Consider the following 22669-nt stretch of genomic DNA (forward strand, 5'->3'; position numbering starts at 1 on the left):
TGTACTAAGTTAGACAACTGATTTCAACAAGTTCACTGGTGCTGTCCGTAGCAAGATAGACAACTGATTTCAACAAGTTCACTGGTGCTGTCTGTACTAAGTTAGACAACTGATTTCAACAAGTTCACTGGTGCTGTCTGTACTAAGTTAGAAAACTGATTTCAACAAGTTCACTGGTGCTGTCTGTGCTAAGGTAGACAACTGATTTCAACAAGTTCACTGGTGCTGTCTGTACTAAGTTAGACAACTGATTTCAACAAGTTCACTGGTGCTGTCTGTACTAAGTTAGACAACTGATTTCAACAAGTTCACTGGTGCTGTCTGTACTAAGTTAGAAAACTGATTTCAACAAGTTCACCTTTGCTGTCTGTGCTAAGTTAGACAACTGATTTCAACAAGTTCACTGGTGCTGTCTGTACTAAGTTAGACAACTGATTTCAACAAGTTCACTGGTGCTGTCTGTACTAAGTTAGACAACTGATTTCAACAAGTTCACTGGTGCTGCCTGTACTAAGTTAGACAACTGATTTCAACAAGTTCACTGGTGCTGTCTGTACTAAGTTAGACAACTGATTTCAACAAGTTCACTGGTGCTGCCTGTAGCAAGTTAGACAACTGATTTCAACAAGTTCACTGGTGCTGTCTGTACTAAGTTAGACAACTGATTTCAACAAGTTCACTGGTGCTGTCTGTACTAAGTTAGAAAACTGATTTCAACAAGTTCACTGGTGCTGTCTGTAGCAAGTTAGACAACTGATTTCAACAAGTTCACTGGTGCTGCCTGTACTAAGTTAGACAACTGATTTCAACAAGTTCACCTTTGCTGTCTGTACTAAGTTAGAAAACTGATTTCAACAAGTTCACTGGTGCTGTCTGTACTAAGTTAGACAACTGATTTCAACAAGTTCACTGGTGCTGCCTGTACTAAGGTAGACAACTGATTTCAACAAGTTCACTGGTGCTGTCTGTACTAAGTTAGACAACTGATTTCAACAAGTTCACTGGTGCTGCCTGTACTAAGTTAGACAACTGATTTCAACAAGTTCACTGGTGCTGTCTGTACTAAGTTAGACAACTGATTTCAACAAGTTCACTGGTGCTGTCGGTAGCAAGATAGACAACTGATTTCAACAAGTTCACTGGTGCTGTCTGTACTAAGTTAGCAAACTGATTTCAACAAGTTCACTGGTGCTGTCTGTACTAAGTTAGACAACTGATTTCAACAAGTTCACTGGTGCTGCCTGTACTAAGTTAGACAACTGATTTCAACAAGTTCACTGGTGCTGTCTGTACTAAGTTAGACAACTGATTTCAACAAGTTCACTGGTGCTGCCTGTACTAAGTTAGACAACTGATTTCAACAAGTTCACTGGTGCTGTCTGTACTAAGTTAGACAACTGATTTCAACAAGTTCACTGGTGCTGCCTGTACTAAGTTAGACAACTGATTTCAACAAGTTCACTGGTGCTGTCTGTACTAAGTTAGACAACTGATTTCAACAAGTTCACTGGTGCTGCCTGTACTAAGTTAGACAACTGATTTCAACAAGTTCACTGGTGCTGTCTGTACTAAGTTAGACAACTGATTTCAACAAGTTCACTGGTGCTGTCTGTACTAAGTTAGACAACTGATTTCAACAAGTTCACTGGTGCTGTCCGTAGCAAGATAGACAACTGATTTCAACAAGTTCACTGGTGCTGTCTGTACTAAGTTAGAAAACTGATTTCAACAAGTTCACTGGTGCTGTCTGTACTAAGTTAGACAACTGATTTCAACAAGTTCACTGGTGCTGCCTGTACTAAGTTAGACAACTGATTTCAACAAGTTCACTGGTGCTGTCTGTACTAAGTTAGACAACTGATTTCAACAAGTTCACTGGTGCTGCCTGTACTAAGTTAGACAACTGATTTCAACAAGTTCACTGGTGCTGTCTGTACTAAGTTAGACAACTGATTTCAACAAGTTCACTGGTGCTGCCTGTACTAAGTTAGACAACTGATTTCAACAAGTTCACTGGTGCTGTCTGTACTAAGTTAGACAACTGATTTCAACAAGTTCACTGGTGCTGTCTGTACTAAGTTAGACAACTGATTTCAACAAGTTCACTGGTGCTGTCCGTAGCAAGATAGACAACTGATTTCAACAAGTTCACTGGTGCTGTCTGTACTAAGTTAGAAAACTGATTTCAACAAGTTCACTGGTGCTGTCTGTACTAAGTTAGACAACTGATTTCAACAAGTTCACTGGTGCTGCCTGTACTAAGTTAGACAACTGATTTCAACAAGTTCACTGGTGCTGTCTGTACTAAGTTAGACAACTGATTTCAACAAGTTCACTGGTGCTGCCTGTACTAAGTTAGACAACTGATTTCAACAAGTTCACTGGTGCTGTCTGTACTAAGTTAGACAACTGATTTCAACAAGTTCACTGGTGCTGCCTGTACTAAGTTAGACAACTGATTTCAACAAGTTCACTGGTGCTGTCTGTACTAAGTTAGACAACTGATTTCAACAAGTTCACTGGTGCTGCCTGTACTAAGTTAGACAACTGATTTCAACAAGTTCACTGGTGCTGTCTGTACTAAGTTAGACAACTGATTTCAACAAGTTCACTGGTGCTGTCTGTACTAAGTTAGACAACTGATTTCAACAAGTTCACTGGTGCTGCCTGTACTAAGTTAGACAACTGATTTCAACAAGTTCACTGGTGCTGTCTGTACTAAGTTAGACAACTGATTTCAACAAGTTCACTGGTGCTGTCTGTACTAAGTTAGACAACTGATTTCAACAAGTTCACTGGTGCTGTTAGTGCTAAGTTAGAAAACTGATTTCAACAAGTTCACTGGTGCTGTCTGTAGCAAGTTAGACAACTGATTTCAACAAGTTCACTGGTGCTGTTTGTACTAAGTTAGACAACTGATTTCAACAAGTTCACTGGTGCTGCCTGTACTAAGTTAGACAACTGATTTCAACAAGTTCACTGGTGCTGTCTGTACTAAGTTAGACAACTGATTTCAACAAGTTCACTGGTGCTGTCTGTACTAAGTTAGACAACTGATTTCAACAAGTTCACTGGTGCTGTCTGTACTAAGTTAGACAACTGATTTCAACAAGTTCACTGGTGCTGTTAGTGCTAAGTTAGAAAACTGATTTCAACAAGTTCACTGGTGCTGCTTGTACTAAGTTAGAAAACTGATTTCAACAAGTTCACTGGTGCTGTTAGTGCTAAGTTAGAAAACTGATTTCAAATGGTGCTAGACAGGAGATAAAATCTAAGCACCAAAGGAGACCAGGTTTCCGCTTAGCTTGATCAAAACTTTTTCCGGTGCCGACTGGTCAATACCCAATCGTTCGTCCTTTTGTGCGTCCTTCTCGTCTGCTAGCCCGGGTGTAAGAAAAGAAAGTTGGTAGAGACGTGTTGGGACGAGTCACGGGCCAAGGTCTAGAACAATTCCAGAGAACGACCTTTGACCCAGAATTAAGCTCACGTGAATTATGTACAGGTATCCAATCAATTAATTACTTGCATGCAACTGAGAGGGAAATAAATCTTAGCCTTAGGAGAGTTAATTAGTCGACCTAAGTGAGACCTTTCAATCAAACATACGACCTCCTAAGTGTGACATTTCAATCAAATATACAGATTTTGTAACCTTTCAAAAATATACTATTAAAGTACAAAACAACAATTGAATCAAATACATGACTTAAGTGGACTACAACCTTTCTATTAAATCTACAAGGGTTCGACCATTAACGACGCCAAACTTAGAAAGGGGTGGGAATTCTTGGATGGTGACGAGGAGAGGGGAGAAAGGGGGGTTCCAGAAAGTGTGACGCATACTTTTGCAGAAAAGTGTTCGAAAATAACTGTAACCGTTTGTAAATTGTAACAAAACGTGATGAATATACCGGTACTCAGTGTTGACCGAGATCAGTAGTTTAAAGAATATAATAAAATAACTGCAATATGGGGGGGGGGGGGAGATTTGTTACACTTGAAAATTTTTCATAAAGTAATGTCTAGTTTATGTCCAGATTTGTTAAGTGTACTGTCTAGTTTATATGTAGCGTTACAGTTCAAGTAACTAGCTTATTTACACTAACAGTCTAACTTAGGCTAGCTGATTTACACCGACAGTCTAACTTAGACTGGCTGATTTACACTGACAGTCTAACTTAGACCAGCTGATTTACACTGACAGTCTAAGTAACCAGCTGATTTACACTGACAGTCTAACTTAGACTAGCTGATTTACATAGTCTAAGTAACCAGCTGATTTACACTGACAGTCTAACTTAGACTGCCTGATTTACACTGACAATCTAAGTAACTAGCTGATTTACACTGACAGTCTAACTTAAACTACCTGATTTACACTGACAATCTAAGTAACCAGCTGATTTACACTGACAGCTATAGGAGCAATACCGTGGTACCTGTAGTGTAAGTAGCAAAGGTTTTTGTAAGGGTGATTGTGTGCTGTAAACAATAGCATATCGCCATCATCACCACAATAAACAACAAACAACAGCATATACAACTACAACTACCCGTATCAACCAACGTGTACCCAATCACTCACACACAAAACATTAGTTCGTTTCGTATTTCTCGCCCATATTAATGCACATACACAAACACGAGGGACTCAAACTATGCACCTAAGTCAACAGTTTTCAGTGTGTGTTGTACCGTTTGCCCCCCTCCCCCACGCACAGCTACATAATACGTACAGACCTGATCTAACCACACCCTAACAGTCACGCCCTCACCCCCCCCCCCCCCAGCATTATCGCATCTATTGACTACCAATAGGTGCACGCAGGTCTATTCAGAGTCCAGAGGAGCTCCGTGCAGCACACAAACCCTAGCACTGAACCCAGCGACCCACTAATAGCCTAGCTGTGTCCGCTAGTAACACTTGAGTCAATCCCAGGCTACCCGATCCCCTGCTGCTACTGATCGAATCACTGACACGCTCTATTGATCAGCGGTCGATTATCATCTACCCAGCTTTATAGGGGGTTCAATTAGGGCTGACAGCTATATCATTAAACCATGACCACAGCTATCATATGTAAAAGGTTTAAGTAAAGTTACTATATAAAAGTTTGACCGGAGCAACCGCCCGGCCCTACAGAAGCCAACCAGCCACCCACAGAAACCTACCAGCCTACCATCGAAGCCCCCCCCCCCCCAACCCCACACAGAAACCTACCAGCCTACGATAGAAGCCCACCAACCCCTACAGAAACCAACCAGCCTACGATAGAAGCCCACCAACCCCCAACAGAAACCTACCCGCCTACCATACAAGCACACAAACCATCACTGAAACCTACCAGCCTATCATCGAAGCCCACCAGCCACCACAGAAGCCCACCAACCCACCATAGAAGCCCACCAGCCCCCACAGAAGCCCATCACAGAAAGCCGGCAGACAAGCACTGTTACGCGACTCCCTAAAGATGACCAATGAATATGCATGCGGCATCCATGAAAGCAGCTATTTGTATACGGCACGGCCGTTCATTAGCTCACTGAGACAACGGGATTAGTCCTGCGACCTTCCTCGCTCTTTCAGACAGGAATTTATCGTCATTGCCACCATTCAAGGCTTTCATGTGCGACATTCAGTAGCATAACAGTCACTGTTAGATTCACGTTTGTAAAGTAACATACGCCAGGTTATACGCAACATAAGCCCAGTTATACATCAACATAAGCCCAGTTATACATCAAGATAAGCCCAGTTGTACAGCAACATAAGCCCAGTTATACAGTAAAATAAGCCCAGTTATACAGCAACATAAGCCCAGTTATACAGCAACATAAGCCCAGTTATACAGCAACATAAGCCCAGTTATACAGTAAAATAAGCCCAGTTATACAGTAAGATAAGCCCAGTTATACAGCAACATAAGCCCAGTTATACAGTAAGATAAGCCCAGTTATACAGTAAAATAAGCCCAGTTATACAGCAACATAAGCCCAGTTATACAGCAACATAAGCCCAGTTATACAGTAAAATAAGCCCAGTTATACAGTAAGATAAGCCCAGTTATACAGCAACATAAGCCCAGTTATACAGCAACATAAGCCCAGTTATACGGCAATATAAGCTTGATATCTTCTAACTTTGGATACTAAAGAGAACAGATGTTAGACCCCCACTCCCCACCACAAGCAACATTATGCCTGATTGCCCCCCCCCAACAGGCCAGCTAGCGTGACTTGAGCACGTGACGTGGACCATAGAGCCGCTGCGATCTAGAAATAAATGGCCACTCGGTCAGCGGGCGGACCATCTGCATCTGTGCCATGATAATCCCGGTCTGCTAATCCTCGTTAAGCCAGCTGTGATCAGCCTGCTGATAGGGCGAGCCAGGGGCACTGATTTCAAATGGTGCTAGACACACATGCACATCTACCCACCATTGGAGACCAGGCCCCGAGCTACACGACATTTCTAGAAGTAAACGTAATATATCTTGAACTACACGACATTTGAGCTACGCGACATTTGAGCTACACGACATTTGACGGCAAACTTAGATCAAATTGTTACATCAAACAACGGCAGATTTAGATCAAATTGTTACATCAAACAACGGCAGAGTAAGATCAAATTGTTACATCAAACAACGGCAGAGTTAGATCAAATTGTTACATCAAACAACGGCAGATTGAGTTAGATCAAATTGTTACATCAAACAACGGCAGAGTTAGATCAAATTGTTACATCAAACAACGGCAGAGTTAGATCAAATTGTTACATCAAACAACGGCAGATTGAGTTAGATCAAATTGTTACATCAAACAACGGCAGACTTAGATCAAATTGTTACATCAAACAACGGCAGAGTTAGATCAAATTGTTACATCAAACAACGGCAGAGTTAGATCAAATTGTTACATCAAACAACGGCAGATTGAGTTAGATCAAATTGTTACATCAAACAACGGCAGAGTAAGATCAAATTGTTACATCAAACAACGGCAGAGTTAGATCAAATTGTTACATCAAACAACGGCAGAGTTAGATCAAATTGTTACATCAAACAACGGCAGAGTTAGATCAAATTGTTACATCAAACAACGGCAAACTTAGATCAAATTGTTACATCAAACAACGACAGAGTTAGATCAAATTGTTACATCAAACAACGGCAGAGTTAGATCAAATTGTTACATCAAACAACGGCAGAGTTAGATCAAATTGTTACATCAAACAACGGCAAACTTAGATCAAATTGTTACATCAAACAACGGCAGAGTTAGATCAAATTGTTACATCAAACAACGGCAGAGTTAGATCAAATTGTTACATCAAACAACGGCAGAGTTAGATCAAATTGTTACATCAAACAACGGCAGAGTTAGATCAAATTGTTACATCAAACAACGGCAGAGTTAGATCGAATTGTTACATTATTGAAAACAAAAAAACATGTACGCCACTACCTTCTCCATTGAAGATCGTTTTAGCCACGCCCCTGAAACGAGTTCAAGAAAATGATTGGCCACATTGTGAGCACAGGATTAGCAACATACATCCAAAGATGTTAAATTACAAATAATCTACAATTTGCTGGACTATACTTTAAATAGCTATTTTAGTCGCAATTTCGACCCAAAAGTTTAAAAACAAAAATTCTTTCAAACTTTTCACAATTATGTTAAAATAATAACTGATCCGATTTACATTCAAAACTATGATTGAAAAAGGAATTTAATTTATCCGCGTTTACAATCAAAAGTTGAAACAATGTGACACCTATCAACCTTAATGTTATAAGACCTAACGCCAACAAGACCTATCTCAGACCTAACGCCAATAAGACCTATCTTAGACATAATGCCAATAAGACCTAACGCCAATAAGACCTATCTTAGACCTAACGCCAATAAGGCCTATCTCAGAATTAACGCAAATAAGACCTATCTCAGACCTAACGCCAATAAGACCTATCTCAGACATAACGCCAATAAGACTTATCTCAGACCAAACGCCAATAAGACCTAACGCCAATAAAACCTATCTCAGACCTAACGCCAATAAGACCTATCTTAGACATAACGCCAATAAGACCTATCTTAGACCTAACGCCAATAAGACCTATCTTAGACCTAACGCCATTAAGACCTATCTTAGACCTAACGCCAATAAGACCTATCTTAGACCTAACGCCAATAAGACCTATCTTAGACCTAACGCCAATAAGACCTATCTCAGACCTAACGCCATTAAGACCTATCTTAGACATAACGCCAATAAGACCTAACGCCATTAAGACCTATCTCAGACCTAACGCCAATAAGACCTATCTTAGACCTAACGCCAATAAGACCTATCTTAGACCTAACGCCAATAAGACCTATCTCAGACCTAACGCCATTAAGACCTATCTTAGACATAACGCCAATAAGACCTAACGCCATTAAGACCTATCTTAGACCTAACGCCAATAAGACCTATCTTAGACCTAACGCCAATAAGACCTATTTTAGATCTAACGCCAATAAGACCTAACGGCATTAAGACCTATCTCAGACCTAACGCCAATAAGACCTATCTTAGACCTATCGCCATTACAGTAAAGAAATAAATTGTTCACATCTTGTTTATCCCACACATTTCCCCACAACTTCCCACACACATCCCCCCACAACTTTTACAGCCGTTTGTGTAATTATGGAGATTTATTCATAGCGCCAAATCCATCCCATCTCTATATCGTTTCTCTTCAACTGAAAGATGTGGGTATATATGTCTGTGGGTGTATGTCCTACAAGATGTGGGTGTAAGTCCTACAAGATGTGGGTGTATGTTCTACAAGATGTGGGTGTATGTCCTACAAGATGTGTGTATGTCCTACAAGATGTGGGTGTATGTCCTACAAGATGTGGGTGTATGTCCTACAAGATGTGGGTGTATGTCCTACAAGATGTGGGTGTATGTCCTACAAGATGTGGGCATATGTCCTACAAGATGTGGGTGTATGTCCTACAAGATGTGGGTGTATGTCCTACAAGATGTGGGTGTATGTCCTACACGATGTGGGTGTATATCATATACACATAATGTGCTTGCGTGTAGGTTAACAATAATACTTAAGGTCCTAAAAAGATGAATGATGTGTTATGACATAATCAGCATTGTAAACACAACCAGGACACCAGCATAGACCTACCATACAATGGGTGAAAACCTCACACGTAATTATCTAACATTGTCCTATCTTTAAAAAAATAAAAACTAGACTTAGCGAAATCTTCCCGTCTTAATGATACACGACAAAGTAAAATCTTCCTGTTCTATCAGCACAGTCCAGCGATAACCCAACGAAATCTTCCATTGTTGACGTTACTTGGTGACACAGCAACAGCTGGAGACACGCTCCAAGTTATCTGATAGACAACAGTTTATCACTGGCCGGTCTCGCTGTTAGCACATACAGGCTAGGGACTGCTACACACTGACTAGTATCAGGTCTCTTACACACCATATTGGTGTGTACACCATCACTGGTGTGTGGGGAGGACACAGCTAGACTTGGTGTGTGTGTGGACACAGCTAGACTTGGTGTGTGTGTGGACACCTAGACTTGGTGTGTGTGTGTGTGTGTGGAAACAGCTAGACTGTGTGTGTGTGTGGACACAGCTAGACTGTGTGTGTGTGTGTGTGGACACAGCAAGGCTTGGTGTGTGTGTGTGTGTGTGTGTGTGGAAACAGCTAGACTTGTGTGTGTGTGTGGACACAGCTAGACTTGTTGTGTGTGTGTGTGTGGACACAGCTAGACTTGGTGTCTAGCCATGAGCTACTCCTGTACAACCCCCAGACAACCCACGCCATGAGCTACTCCTGTACAACCCGTCAGACAACCCAAGCCATGAGCTACTCCTGTACAACCCGTCAGACAACCCACGCCATCAGCTACTCCTGTACAACCCCCAGACAACCCACGCCATGAGCTGCTCCTGTACAACCCCCTGACAACCCACGCCATCAGCTACTCCTGTACAACCCAACACCACGAAGCCATGGGACACAACTAACGTGTTCAAATTGAAACCAATAAACACCTGTTAGCCAACCCTAAGGGTCTCACCTGACACACAGCACCCCCTCCCAGTATAAACTAGTAGAGATTTGTATACCTCCAGTATAGATTTATATACCTTTATAGATTTATAGATTTATGAAGAAGGCAGTACAGTGAAGAAAGCAGTACGGTGAAGAAAGCAGGACGGTAAAGACAGCAGTACGATGAAGACAGATGACAGCAGGGTGTGTAGGCAGTAGGGTGGTGAATACAATGAAGACAGCAGTACGATGAAGACAGATGACAGCAGGGTGTGTAGGCAGTAGGGTGGTGAATACAATGAAGACAGCAGTACGATGAAGACAGACGACAGCAGGACGGTGTAGGCAGTAGGGTGGTGAATACAATGAAGACAGCAGTACGATGAAGACAGATGACAGCAGGATTGGATAACACAACCCGCTGACAATGAGGCCCTAACAATCGATATGTTACAGAGAAAAATCAATCAATCAATAGGAAAACTAGTCATTAGATCTTGTATGGATGTTGTCCGCTTGCGTGAAAGGTCAGCAGAAAGGAGGTCACGTTCTAATTATATTAATTGGGTCAAGTTGATTGAACAATGCCCACTTTAAAAACACTTCGAAGTTGCGGTTTACCAACAAAAACAGAAAAGTTTACCACAATTTGACAGACATTAATTCTTGCTAACAAAAAAACAACCCACCCACAAGGCTGGTGGCTGGTGGGTATTTTTTCACCCACCACAAACAGGTCGATACCAACATGCTGAACTTGGGCGATCTATAACTAGTCGAGTTGTTCTCGCTGGGGATGGGGGGGGGGGGGGGGCAGATGTGAGGACTGGGAGGCTGTAACATGAGGGAGGGATGGGGAGAGGCTGTGAGAGAGGGATGGGGAGAGGCTGTGGTGGAGGGATGGGGAGAGGCTGTGGTGGAGGGTTGGGAGAGGCTGTGATGGAGGGTTGGGAGAGGCTGTGATGGAGGGATGGGGAGAGGCTGTGGTGGAGGGATGGGGAGAGGCTGTGGTGGAGGGATGGGGAGAGGCTGTGGTGGAGGGATGGGGAGAGGCTGTGATGGAGGGATGGGGAGAGGCTGTGAGAGAGGGATGGGGAGAGGCTGTGAGAGAGGGATGGGGAGAGGCTGTGGTGGAGGGATGGGGAGAGGCTGTGAGAGAGGGATGGGGAGAGGCTGTGATGGAGGGATGGGGAGAGGCTGTGAGAGAGGGATGAGGAGAGGCTGTGAGAGAGGGATGGGGAGAGGCTGTGATGGAGGGATGGGGAGAGGCTGTGAGAGAGGGATGGGGAGAGGCTGTGATGGAGGGATGGGGAGAGGCTGTGGTGGAGGGATGGGGAGAGGCTGTGGTGGAGGGATGGGGAGAGGCTGTGAGAGAGGGATGGGGAGAGGCTGTGATGGAGGGATGGGGAGAGGCTGTGAGAGAGGGATGGGGAGAGGCTGTGAGAGAGGGATGGGGAGAGGCTGTGGTGGAGGGATGGGGAGAGGCTGTGAGAGAGGGATGGGGAGAGGCTGTGAGAGAGGGATGGGGAGAGGCTGTGATGGAGGGATGGGGAGAGGCTGTGAGAGAGGGATGGGGAGAGGCTGTGGTGGAGGGATGGGGAGAGGCTGTGATGGAGGGATGGGGAGAGGCTGTGAGAGAGGGATGGGGAGAGGCTGTGATGGAGGGATGGGGAGAGGCTGTGAGAGAGGGATGGGGAGAGGCTGTGGTGGAGGGATGGGGAGAGGCTGTGGTGGAGGGATGGGGAGAGGCTGTGGTGGAGGGATGGGGAGAGGCTGTGAGAGAGGGATGGGGAGAGGCTGTGAGAGAGGGATGGGGAGAGGCTGTGATGGAGGGATGGGGAGAGGCTGTGAGAGAGGGATGGGGAGAGGCTGTGATGGAGGGATGGGGAGAGGCTGTGATGGAGGGATGGGGAGAGGCTGTGAGAGAGGGATGGGGAGAGGCTGTAATGGAGGGATAGGGAGAGGCTGGGACACGAGGGATGAGGAGACTGTGATGGAGGGATGTGGAGAGGCTGTGGTGGAGGGATGGGGAGAGGATGTGATGGAGGGATGAGGAGAGGATGAGATGGAGGGATGGGGAGAGGCTGTGACGCGAGGGAGGGCTGGGGAAAGCTGAGTTAGACGGTGGAAGAAATAGGGGGTGGCAGCGAATAACACAAAACAATTTGGGTCAAAAGAATTCGTTTTTAATTTATTCGACCTAATTACATTTTTCTATGAATGATCACCAAACAAAACCCTCCTTTCCCTGCTACCACCCCCCCCTTGCAAGCTCCTCCCATTTAACTGCCTCTCTCTACTACTCAATCATCCCTCCTACTCCCACTCCTCTCTTCCCCGCCCCACTCTTCATACCCCCCCCCTCCCACTGTAAAAACTAGACATGCATGTTCATTTAGCTGCAAGGCTAGATGGAGGCAGGGACGGTAATCAAACTCGCGTTCCCTCCCCTGAATAATTAATCAATTAGAATTATTGCAGGCTGAACATTTTATACTGCTATTCCTAGGAAATGGATTTATAGATCCATTTGAGCTCAGCAAAACAAACGGGAGCTTTCGTTGTTTTTACATACGTTTTGTGTGTGTGTGGGGGGGGGGGGGGTGGTAGACATTTGGATTAAAGGCAGTTCAGGTGTTCTACATTCATAGGTCATCTAATTATCCACTGTAATATTTAAATAGGTCACATGACGACCACTTGTATTGATCGGGTAGTGACCATTCTAATATAGAATTAGGTCACATGATGACCACTAGCAATAGAGTGTCGCTTAAGATTTTAAACTTCATTATTGTTCAAGATAACTTAAACAAAGCCTACATTTATTTACCTTTAATTTGATACTAATTTTATTTATCGAATCTAATCGGTAGCCTAGAAAATTATTTGTGAAAAAAAACGCATTTAAAAAAAAAATGGCTACGATGATGTGATTAATTTTCAGTTATACGGTGGGTTAGTTTTTAAAGGAGTGTTGTTGTTACGCAATTGACCGTTCTCTGCCGTTCAGCAGAAATGTGTCGTCTGCTAGAGTTCTCCCCATTCAAATACACGGCGGGCAAAATGGGCGGGCTTAGTTAGCTGTTGTCTCCATCAAATTATTTTTTATAGGTTTTGTTTTTACCCTGCACGATTTTTAAAACATTAATGGAATTAGTTTAGTAGAAAGCAAGTTATAATTTTCTATAATTTAGAATATATTTTCAGCATGGTTACAACAATATTAAATAAAGCAATTCACGTTATGCTTACTTTTATTAAGTTCTGCTCGATATTTTCAGCGATTAGACCAAACAAGTAATTAAAAAAAGTCTAGTGACAATTTTAGCGCAATTTCCTTGTGTTATCTAAAAATAGCTCTGTCGTAGCGTAAATCAAGAGCAGGGTTAGTAAAACCATTGGTTAGTTATTAAAACGTTTTTTATTAATTTTTTTTTCAGTATTTTACATGTTTTATTTACAATAGAGTAACATGACTAAAAACCATTGCGCGCCCAGCTACCGAACGTGACGTCGCAGCCATTGAACGTGATGGCGCAGCTATTGAACGTGATGACGCGTGTGGTGTGGTTGCATAAAATGCCTACTAATTCGGTCCAAATTTTAATTAATTCAAAATTTTTTTTGTGACCAAACGAAAGGATATTTTTGAAAACTTTCTTCAGCAATATTGTTCTAAATTATGGCAGAAATCGATTGGTACATGTTTTAAGTCGCTAAGTGGTCTGGTTGCCGAGATATGGGCCAAAAACTGCATTTTTTCGAGGTTTTTTGGCTTTTTCGGGAAATCCATGAAAGAAACCCGGAATTTTTATGGCCTATGTTCATCCTCGTAACTTGCTTAACATAATTGCTTTTGGAACTAGTCCTCGATATTGCTTCGTTGAGGAGGAGATACGACTTAAAGCTGCGGACACACATCCATCCATCCATTCATTCCCAGAAAAGACGAGTTAATAAACGCAATTCTCCAGAATGAAAATTGCGCTAAAAATGTACAAATGGCAAGTTTGCATCAAACACTAATCGTCCATTGTTAAAACTAGACTGGTATCGTAGAATAATACGCAAAAATAACGATTTTAAGTATATATTTCTGAAATGACCATAAAACATTGTTAAAAAACGGAATCACGATATCGTTGTTTTCGGCAGCCATCATTACCATGACGACTGTAAAAAAAAGTAGGTCAAGCGACATGCTACTTGTAATGATCGTTACTATCGCCTTTTAGTAGGTCACTGATCACGGTAACTGTCTTTCAAGGATATCCAGTAACTATCTTGTGACTCTTTAATATATCTAGTGGAAACACCAATCCATTTCTTATCCGATTCACACAAATCCAACATCTTTATTTTTTAGCACTTTCTATTTAAGAATTCGCCTTTATTCCTTTAAAAAAAAAAAAAAACAGGTCATCGCCCAATTATCCCCTCAAACTCTCCTAAATCCTCACCCTCCCCACCCTACCTTATCTCATCTCGCGACGATGCCTGCACCCCTCCCCTCCCCCACCAGTGGCGCTGTTTCATCAAATAAACGAAATTCGATCGACAAATCGAATACCCGTCCAAATTGTTCACCTTAACCCATTTCCATTAGCCTAAGAAAATCATCTTCTGTCCGCCCAGTCGCATAGCCACGTCTACAGCCGTCTAGCCCCGCCCACATACGGCTAGTCCCGCCCACAACCTTCTGACCATCGGTCTAGCCAGAAGCATAAGCATGTAGCCCCGCCTTCAGAAGTGAAGACACTCAACAGAAGACACACCAGACAACACGGTGTATATTTAGTCTTAGAAATAGGAGACACGTGACATTGTGTATTAGTGCTGACGTGACAATTTGACATTTGGTGCGCTAACGTGACAATTTGACATTGGTGGGCTAACGTGACAATTTGACATTCGGTGTGCTAATGTGACAATCTTAAGTGTGCTAACGTCACAAGTGCCATACAGTGTTTCTTCCAGACTTTTTTCTCCGGGGGGGGGGGGGGGTGGGGGGCACTTGAAATTTTCGGGGGGGGGGGCGGTAGACTTTCTTCGGGGGGGCGGACACTGTTAAAAGTATATATTTTCTATATAAATTATATAAATTTCATTTCGTTCGGGGTGGGGGGGGGGGCGTTAAAAAAATTTCGGGGGGGGGGGGGGGGTTGCCCCCCCCCCCCCCCGAATAGATGCCTGAAAGAAACTCTGGTGCCATAATAGCGCTAACGTGAGAACAAATGAGACCGACCTTGAACTTGACGTCCCCCTCCTCCTCCCTGAGCTGCTGGGCCCTGGCGTCCTGGGCTGCGATGAGTGCCCGCTGGAGAAGGACCTTCTGCCTCAGGACCTTCTGCTGGTCGTGCTCCACCTCGGCCTTGGCGAGGTCCCAGATGTCGGCAATCTTCTCTAGTCTCTGTGGGCCAGACCACATACAGTTTAGTGGACCACATACAGTTTAGTGGGCCACACAAAGTTTAGTGGGCCACATACAGTTGAGTGGACCACATACAGTTTAGTAGACCACATACAGTTTAGTGGACCATATACAATTTAGTGGACCACAGTTTAGTGGGCCACATACAGTTTAGTGGACCACATACAGTTTAGTGGACCACGTACAGTTTAGTGGACCACATACAGTTTAGTGGACCACGTACAGTTTAGTAGGCCACATACAGTTTAGTAGACCACATACAGTTTAGTGGACCATATACAATTTAGTGGACCACAGTTTAGTGGGCCACATACAGTTTAGTGGACCACGTACAGTTTAGTGGATCACATACAGTTTAGTGGACCACATAAAGTTTAGTGGACGAGAGACAGTATAGTGGGCCGCATACAGTTTAGTGGGCCGCATACAGTTTAGTGGACCACATACAGTTCAGTGGACCACATAAAGTTTAATGGACGAGAGACAGTTTAGTGGGCCGCATACAGTTTAGTGGACCACATACAGTTCAGTGGACCACATAAAGTTTAATGGACGAGAGACAGTTTAGTGGGCCGCATACCGGTTTGTGGGTCACATACAGTTTAGTGGACCAGATACAGTTTAGTAGGCCACATACACTATAGTGGACCACATACAGTTTAGTGAACAAACTGTAAAAGTGAAAGGGTGTGAGAGTGCTTGTAATGTGTGTTCATTTCAGTGTTTCTTCCAAACTTTTTTCTCCGGGGGAGGGGGGGTACTTGATATTTTCGGGGGAGGGGGGTGCGTCAAGATTTTCGGGGTTGGGGGGGCGGATACTGAGCTCTGCCCCCCCCCCCCCCGAAGAGATACCTGGAAGAAACTCTGGTTCGTGTCCACATGTAAAACTGTGGGCCCTATCTTCTAACTGTTCTACCACTGTCAGACATCTAACATTTTGTGAGGTCAGAGGTCAAGCCTGGCCTGGTGTCAGAGGTCAAGTCTGGCCCTCCTGTGTCCACTGTCACCACGTGTCTGACGCCAGCGTGTTGACATTGTGCTTTACTTCTTCATTTTGTGGACACACCTATCAAGTGGACCACAGAGATGTCGTCCCTTGTAAGACTACAGATTTGTCAAAGGACCACAGATGTGGTCAAGTCTACGAAGGACCACAGATTTGTTGTATAAGACATGAACGATCTTGTTTGTATGCTTGTTGGTTTTTCTTCGTCTTATCTCAAGTTTGGCATCAAATCCGGTCTAGTGAAACACGGTTATGTTCTTGGGCTATCTTTAAATTTAAAACTTGTTTTACATATTCATCAATCACCTGTTTTTATTTTCGTCAAGCTACCTAAAACTTGTGACAGCCACGTACATGGATGAGGCTACCTAAAACTTGTGACAGCCACGTACATTGAGGCTACCTAAAACTTGTGACAGCCACGTACATGGATGAGGCTACCTAAAACTTGTGACAGCCACGTACATGGATGAGGCTACCTAAAACTTGTGACAGCCACGTACATAGATGAGGCTACCTAAAACTTGTGACAGCCACGTACATGGATGAGGCTACCTAAAACTTGTGACAGCCACGTACATTTAGGCTACCTAACACTAGTGACAGCCACGTACATGGATGAGGCTACCTAAAACTTGTGACAACCACGTACATGGATGAGGCTACCTAAAACTTGTGACAACCACGTACAAGGATGAGGCTACCCAAATTGTTACTAGTCAACTGGGATCTGCTCCCCTTTATACGTGAGTTGACTGGGGCAGCTGCCGAATCTCCTTACAGACGGCGACCTTTACCCTTCAACTTGTGTTGAAATCACTTGAATGTAATGGTGGAGATTTGTGTGTCACCAATGTGTTAGGCTAATCAAATGGTCTAATAAAAGAAGTTTTAATGAAGAGTTTGATAGATGTTGCTAATGTAGATGGGAGAAGGGTAATCATTTATCTCTATATAGGCTTGTCATTGGTAGCATAATTTTAATTTCTGAATCGTCACTAGTAGCATACATTTTACTTTCTGTATCGTTATTGGTAGCATACATTTTACTTTCTGTATCGTTATTGGTAGCATACATTTTACTTTCTGTATCGTTATTGGTAGCATACATTTTACTTTCTCTATCGTCATTGGTAGCATACATTTTACTTTCTGTATCGTCATTGGTAGCATACATTTTACTTTCTGTATCGTCATTGGTAGCATACATTTTACTTTCTGTATTGTCATTGGTAGCATACATTTTACTTTCTGTATCGTCATTGGTAGCATACATTTTACTTTCTGTATCGTCATTGGTAGCATAAATTTACTTTCTCTATCGTCATTGGTAGCATAATTTTACTTTCTCTATCGTCATTGGTAGCATATTCTTGAGTATTTGGTGGAGGGTGTCATTGCTCTGAAGATTCGTGTGTATTTGGAGGAGGCTGTCCACACTGAAATGACTGAAATATACCACGCTTTTAGCGGCAAGCCAATGGTACTGAAGTCTATCGTGCCTTCAGTTTGTGGTGAGCCTACCATAGAAAACATGTCGAGTAGGTTTTGATGTTACATCACAGGGCTAGGTCTGTCGGGTTGGGACAACAGCACGTCCGTACGTCATATCACATCCAACATGATATGATCCAGCCGTCAAGCAATGGTCATAACACACCGCACCTGGGAACACAAAGGTCTGGGTCACGTGGTCTATGTGGGTCAGACAGTCGATGTGGGTCACATGTTGATGTGGGTCACACGGTCATGTGGGTCACACGGTCGATGTGGGTCACACGGTCGATGTGGGTCACATGTTGATGTGGGTCAGACAGTCGATGTGGGTCAGACAGTCGATGTGGGTCACACGGTCGATGTGGGTCACACGGTCATGTGGGTCACACGGTCGATGTGGGCCACATGTTGATGTGGGTCACATGGTCGATGTGGGTCACATGGTTGATGTGGGTCACATGGTCGATGTGGGTCACATGGTCGATGTGGGTCACATGGTTGATGTGGGTCACATGGTTGATGTGGGTCACATGGTCGATGTGGGTCACATGGTCGATGTGGGTCACATGGTTGATGTGGGTCACATGGTTGATGTGGGTCACATGGTTGATGTGGGTCACATGGTTGATGTGGGTCAAAGGTCCGTGTGGGCCACACGACATATGGAGGACACACTCAATTCAGATCTAATGCCTGTAGACCTAAACTTATTGCACCAAGCGATGTTAAACAATGACCACTACCTGTATACAAAGACCACTACCTGTATACAAAGACCACTACCTGTATACAAAGACCACTACCTATATATAAATACCAATACCTGTATACAAAGACCACTACCTGTATACAAAGACCACTACCTGTATACAAAGACCACTACCTGTATACAAAGACCACTACCTGTATACAAAGACCACTACCTGTATACAAAGACCAATACCTGTATACAAAGACCAATACCTGTATACAAAGACCACTACCTGTATACAAAGACCACTACCTGTATACAAAGACCAATACCTGTATACAAAGACCACTACCTGTATACAAAGACCACTACCTGTATATGAATACCAATACCTGTATACAAAGACCACTACCTGTATACAAAGACCACTACCTGTATATAAATACCAATACCTGTATACAAAGACCAATACCTGTATACAAAGACCACTACCTGTATATAAAGACCAATACCTGTATACAAAGACCACTACTTGTACACAAAGACCAATACCTGTATACAAAGACCACTACCTGTATACAAAGACCACTACCTGTATATAAATACCAATACCTGTATACAAAGACCAATACCTGTATACAAAGACCACTACCTGTATACAAAGACCACTACCTGTATATAAAGACCAATACCTGTATATAAAGACCAATACCTGTATACAAAGACCAATACCTGTATACAAAGACCAATACCTGTATACAAAGACCACTACCTGTATACAAAGACCACTACCTGTATACAAAGACCACTACCTGTATACAAAGACCAATACCTGTATACAAAGACCACTACCTGTATACAAAGACCAATATCTGTATACAAAGACCACTACCTGTATACAAAGACCATACCTGTATACAAAGACCAATACCTGTATATAAAGACCAATACCTGTATACAAATCAACACGTTAGCGCAATCCATTATCTTTTGTATGTTGATTGTCCGTATGTATGAGCTCTTCTGTTTAATGATTACACCACAAAACCATGATTTTTCAAATATTGGTGGCAAAAAGTAACGGTTAGCTGTTTCCGACTTGAATTTCTCACTTGACTCTATTCCTTAAGACTACAATAGGACCAAACGAATGTCGAGTTTTACATAAAAGTTTGTCCTTAAGACTTTACACAAGGACCAAACTAATGTCGAGTTTTACATAAAAGTTTGTCCTTAAGACTTTACACAAGGACCAAACTAATGTCGAGTTTTACATAAAAGTTTGTCCTTAAGACTTTACACAAGGACCAAACTAATGTCGAGTTTTACATGAAAGTTTGTCCTTAAGACTTTACACAAGGACCAAACTAATGTCGAGCTTTACATAAAAGTTTGTCCTTAAGACTTTACACAAGGACCAAACTAATGTCGAGTTTACATGAAAGTTTGTCCTTAAGACTTTACACAAGGACCAAACTAATGTCGAGTTTTACATGAAAGTTTGTCCTTAAGACTTTACACAAGGACCAAACTAATGTCGAGTTTTACATGAAAGTTTGTCCTTAAGACTTTACACAAGGACCAAACTAATGTCGAGTTTTACATAAAAGTTTGTCCTTAAGACTTTACACAAGGACCAAACAAGAGAAAACATTGAGTAATCGAAGTGGACAGAAGTAGGTCATATATCGATCGATACAGGACGGAGTACGGTAAACACAAGGCGAACTGGGTACAACATAGCGGCTCTGGTACTGACCATATCACGTGACAACATGACCAACACTGACTATATGACGTGACAACATGACCAACACTGACTATATGACGTGACTATATGACGTGACAATATGACCAACACTGACCATATCACGTGACAACATGACCAACACTGACTATATGACGTGACAAGATGACCAACACTGACTATATGACGTGACAACATGACCAACACTGACTATATGACGTGACAACATGACCAACACTGACTATATGACGTGACAACATGACCAACACTGACTATATGACGTGACAACATGACCAACACTGACTATATGACGTGACAATATGACCAACACTGACTATATGACGTGACAACATGACCAACACTGACTATATGACGTGACAAGAAGGCCAAAACTGATCCTAAAATAGCAGCATGATTTGTGATTAGTTAAATCATGTCTAGATCTACATCAAATTGAAACAATCATTAAAAGTTCATTAAAAAGTTCATTAAACTTTTTTTTGTTGAAGTTTCCAATGTCATGACACATATCCCCACACAAAGTATTCCACATACATACACCCCCCCCCCCACAACACATTCCACATACTTACACACACTCCCAATCCATATATACTTACACACATACCCACACAAAAGTTTCCACACACAACACTTTCTACACACTTATATCCCCTCACACCCACACACAACAAAGATATAAACCACTACACGAAAATATACGCGATTGCCTGGTACAACAGTGTGGTCTACACGACTTACGGTTATCTAAGTTGTAATCCAGAGATACAGTTTTAAAATATGTGAACAGTTAGCAGTGGATTGTGTGATCAGTTGCCTGTGGATTGTGTGATCAGTTAGCAGTGGATTGTGTGATCAGTTAGCAGTGGATTGTGTGATCAGTTAGCAGTGGATTGTGTGATCAGTTAGCCAGCGAGCAGTGGATTGTGTGATAAGTTAGCTGTGGATTGTGTGATCAGTTAGCTGTGGATTGTGTGATCAGTTAGCTGTGGATTGTGTGATCAGTTAGGTGTGGATTGTGTGATCAGTTAGCCAGCGAACAGTGGATTGTGTGATCAGTTAGGTGTGGATTGTGTGATCAGTTAGCTGTGGATTGTGTGATCAGTTAGCTGTGGATTGTGTGATCAGTTAGGTGTGGATTGTGTGATCAGTTAGCCAGCGAACAGTGGATTGTGTGATCAGTTAGGTGTGGATTGTGTGATCAGTTAGCAGTGGATTGTGTGATCAGTTAGCAGTGGATTGTGTGATCAGTTTGCAGTGGATTGTGTGATCAGTTTGCAGTGGATTGTGTGATCAGTTAGCTGTGGATTGTGTGATCAGTTAGGTGTGGATTGTGTGATCAGTTAGGTGTGGATTGTGTGATCAGTTAGCCGTGGATTGTGTGATCAGTTAGGTGTGGATTGTGTGATCAGTTAGGTGTGGATTGTGTGATCAGTTAGCCGTGGATTGTGTGATCAGTTAGCAGTGGATTGTGTGATCAGTTTGCAGTGGATTGTGTGATCAGTTAGCCGTGGATTGTGTGATCAGTTAGGTGTTGATTGTGTGATCAGTTAGCCAGCGAGCAGTGGATTGTGTGATAAGTTAGCCGTGGATTGTGTGATCAGTTAGCTGTGGATTGTGTGATCAGTTAGGTGTTGATTGTGTGATCAGTTAGCCAGCGAGCAGTGGATTGTGTGATCAGTTAGCCAGCGAGCACTGGATTGTGTGATAAGTTAGCCAGCGAGCAGTGGATTGTGTGATAAGTTAGCAGTGGATTGTGTGATCAGTTAGCTGTGGATTGTGTGATCAGTTAGCTGTGGATTGTGTGATCAGTTAGCCAGCGAGCAGTGGATTGTGTGATAAGTTAGCAGTGGATTGTGTGATCAGTTAGCTGTGGATTGTGTGATCAGTTAGGTGTTGATTGTGTGATCAGTTAGCCAGCGAGCAGTGGATTGTGTGATAAGTTAGCAGTGGATTGTGTGATCAGTTAGCTGTGGATTGTGTGATCAGTTAGCAGTGGATTGTGTGATTAGTTAGCAGTGGATTGTGTGATCAGTTAGCCAACGAGCAGTGGATTGTGAGAGCCATATTGACAGTCCCACACATTTCCCCCACACCACAGGAGTCTACAGGTAGATAACAAATGGTTAGCCAAGCGGAACGATCAGCCCAGTGGCAGGTCTTTTTACTTGAACCCGAGTCAC

General features: G+C 42.9%; 1 protein-coding gene across 2 annotated transcripts in view; it reads right to left on the reverse strand.

Annotated features, from left to right (window-relative positions):
* Window positions 1–22669, reverse strand: part of LOC131938265 (uncharacterized) — an 83034-nt gene that overhangs the window by 19832 nt on the left and 40533 nt on the right. For both annotated transcript variants that reach the window (XM_059296219.1, XM_059296220.1), the window contains exon 4: window positions 15339–15503. In XM_059296219.1, coding sequence (XP_059152202.1) covers window positions 15339–15503 — 165 coding nt within the window. The remainder of the gene's footprint in view (window positions 1–15338; window positions 15504–22669) is intronic.

This window comes from Physella acuta, unplaced genomic scaffold (genome assembly GCF_028476545.2).
Source record: "Physella acuta isolate Inbredline_101_S28 unplaced genomic scaffold, ASM2847654v3 ptg000240l, whole genome shotgun sequence".
Classification (NCBI taxonomy): domain Eukaryota; kingdom Metazoa; phylum Mollusca; class Gastropoda; family Physidae; genus Physella; species Physella acuta.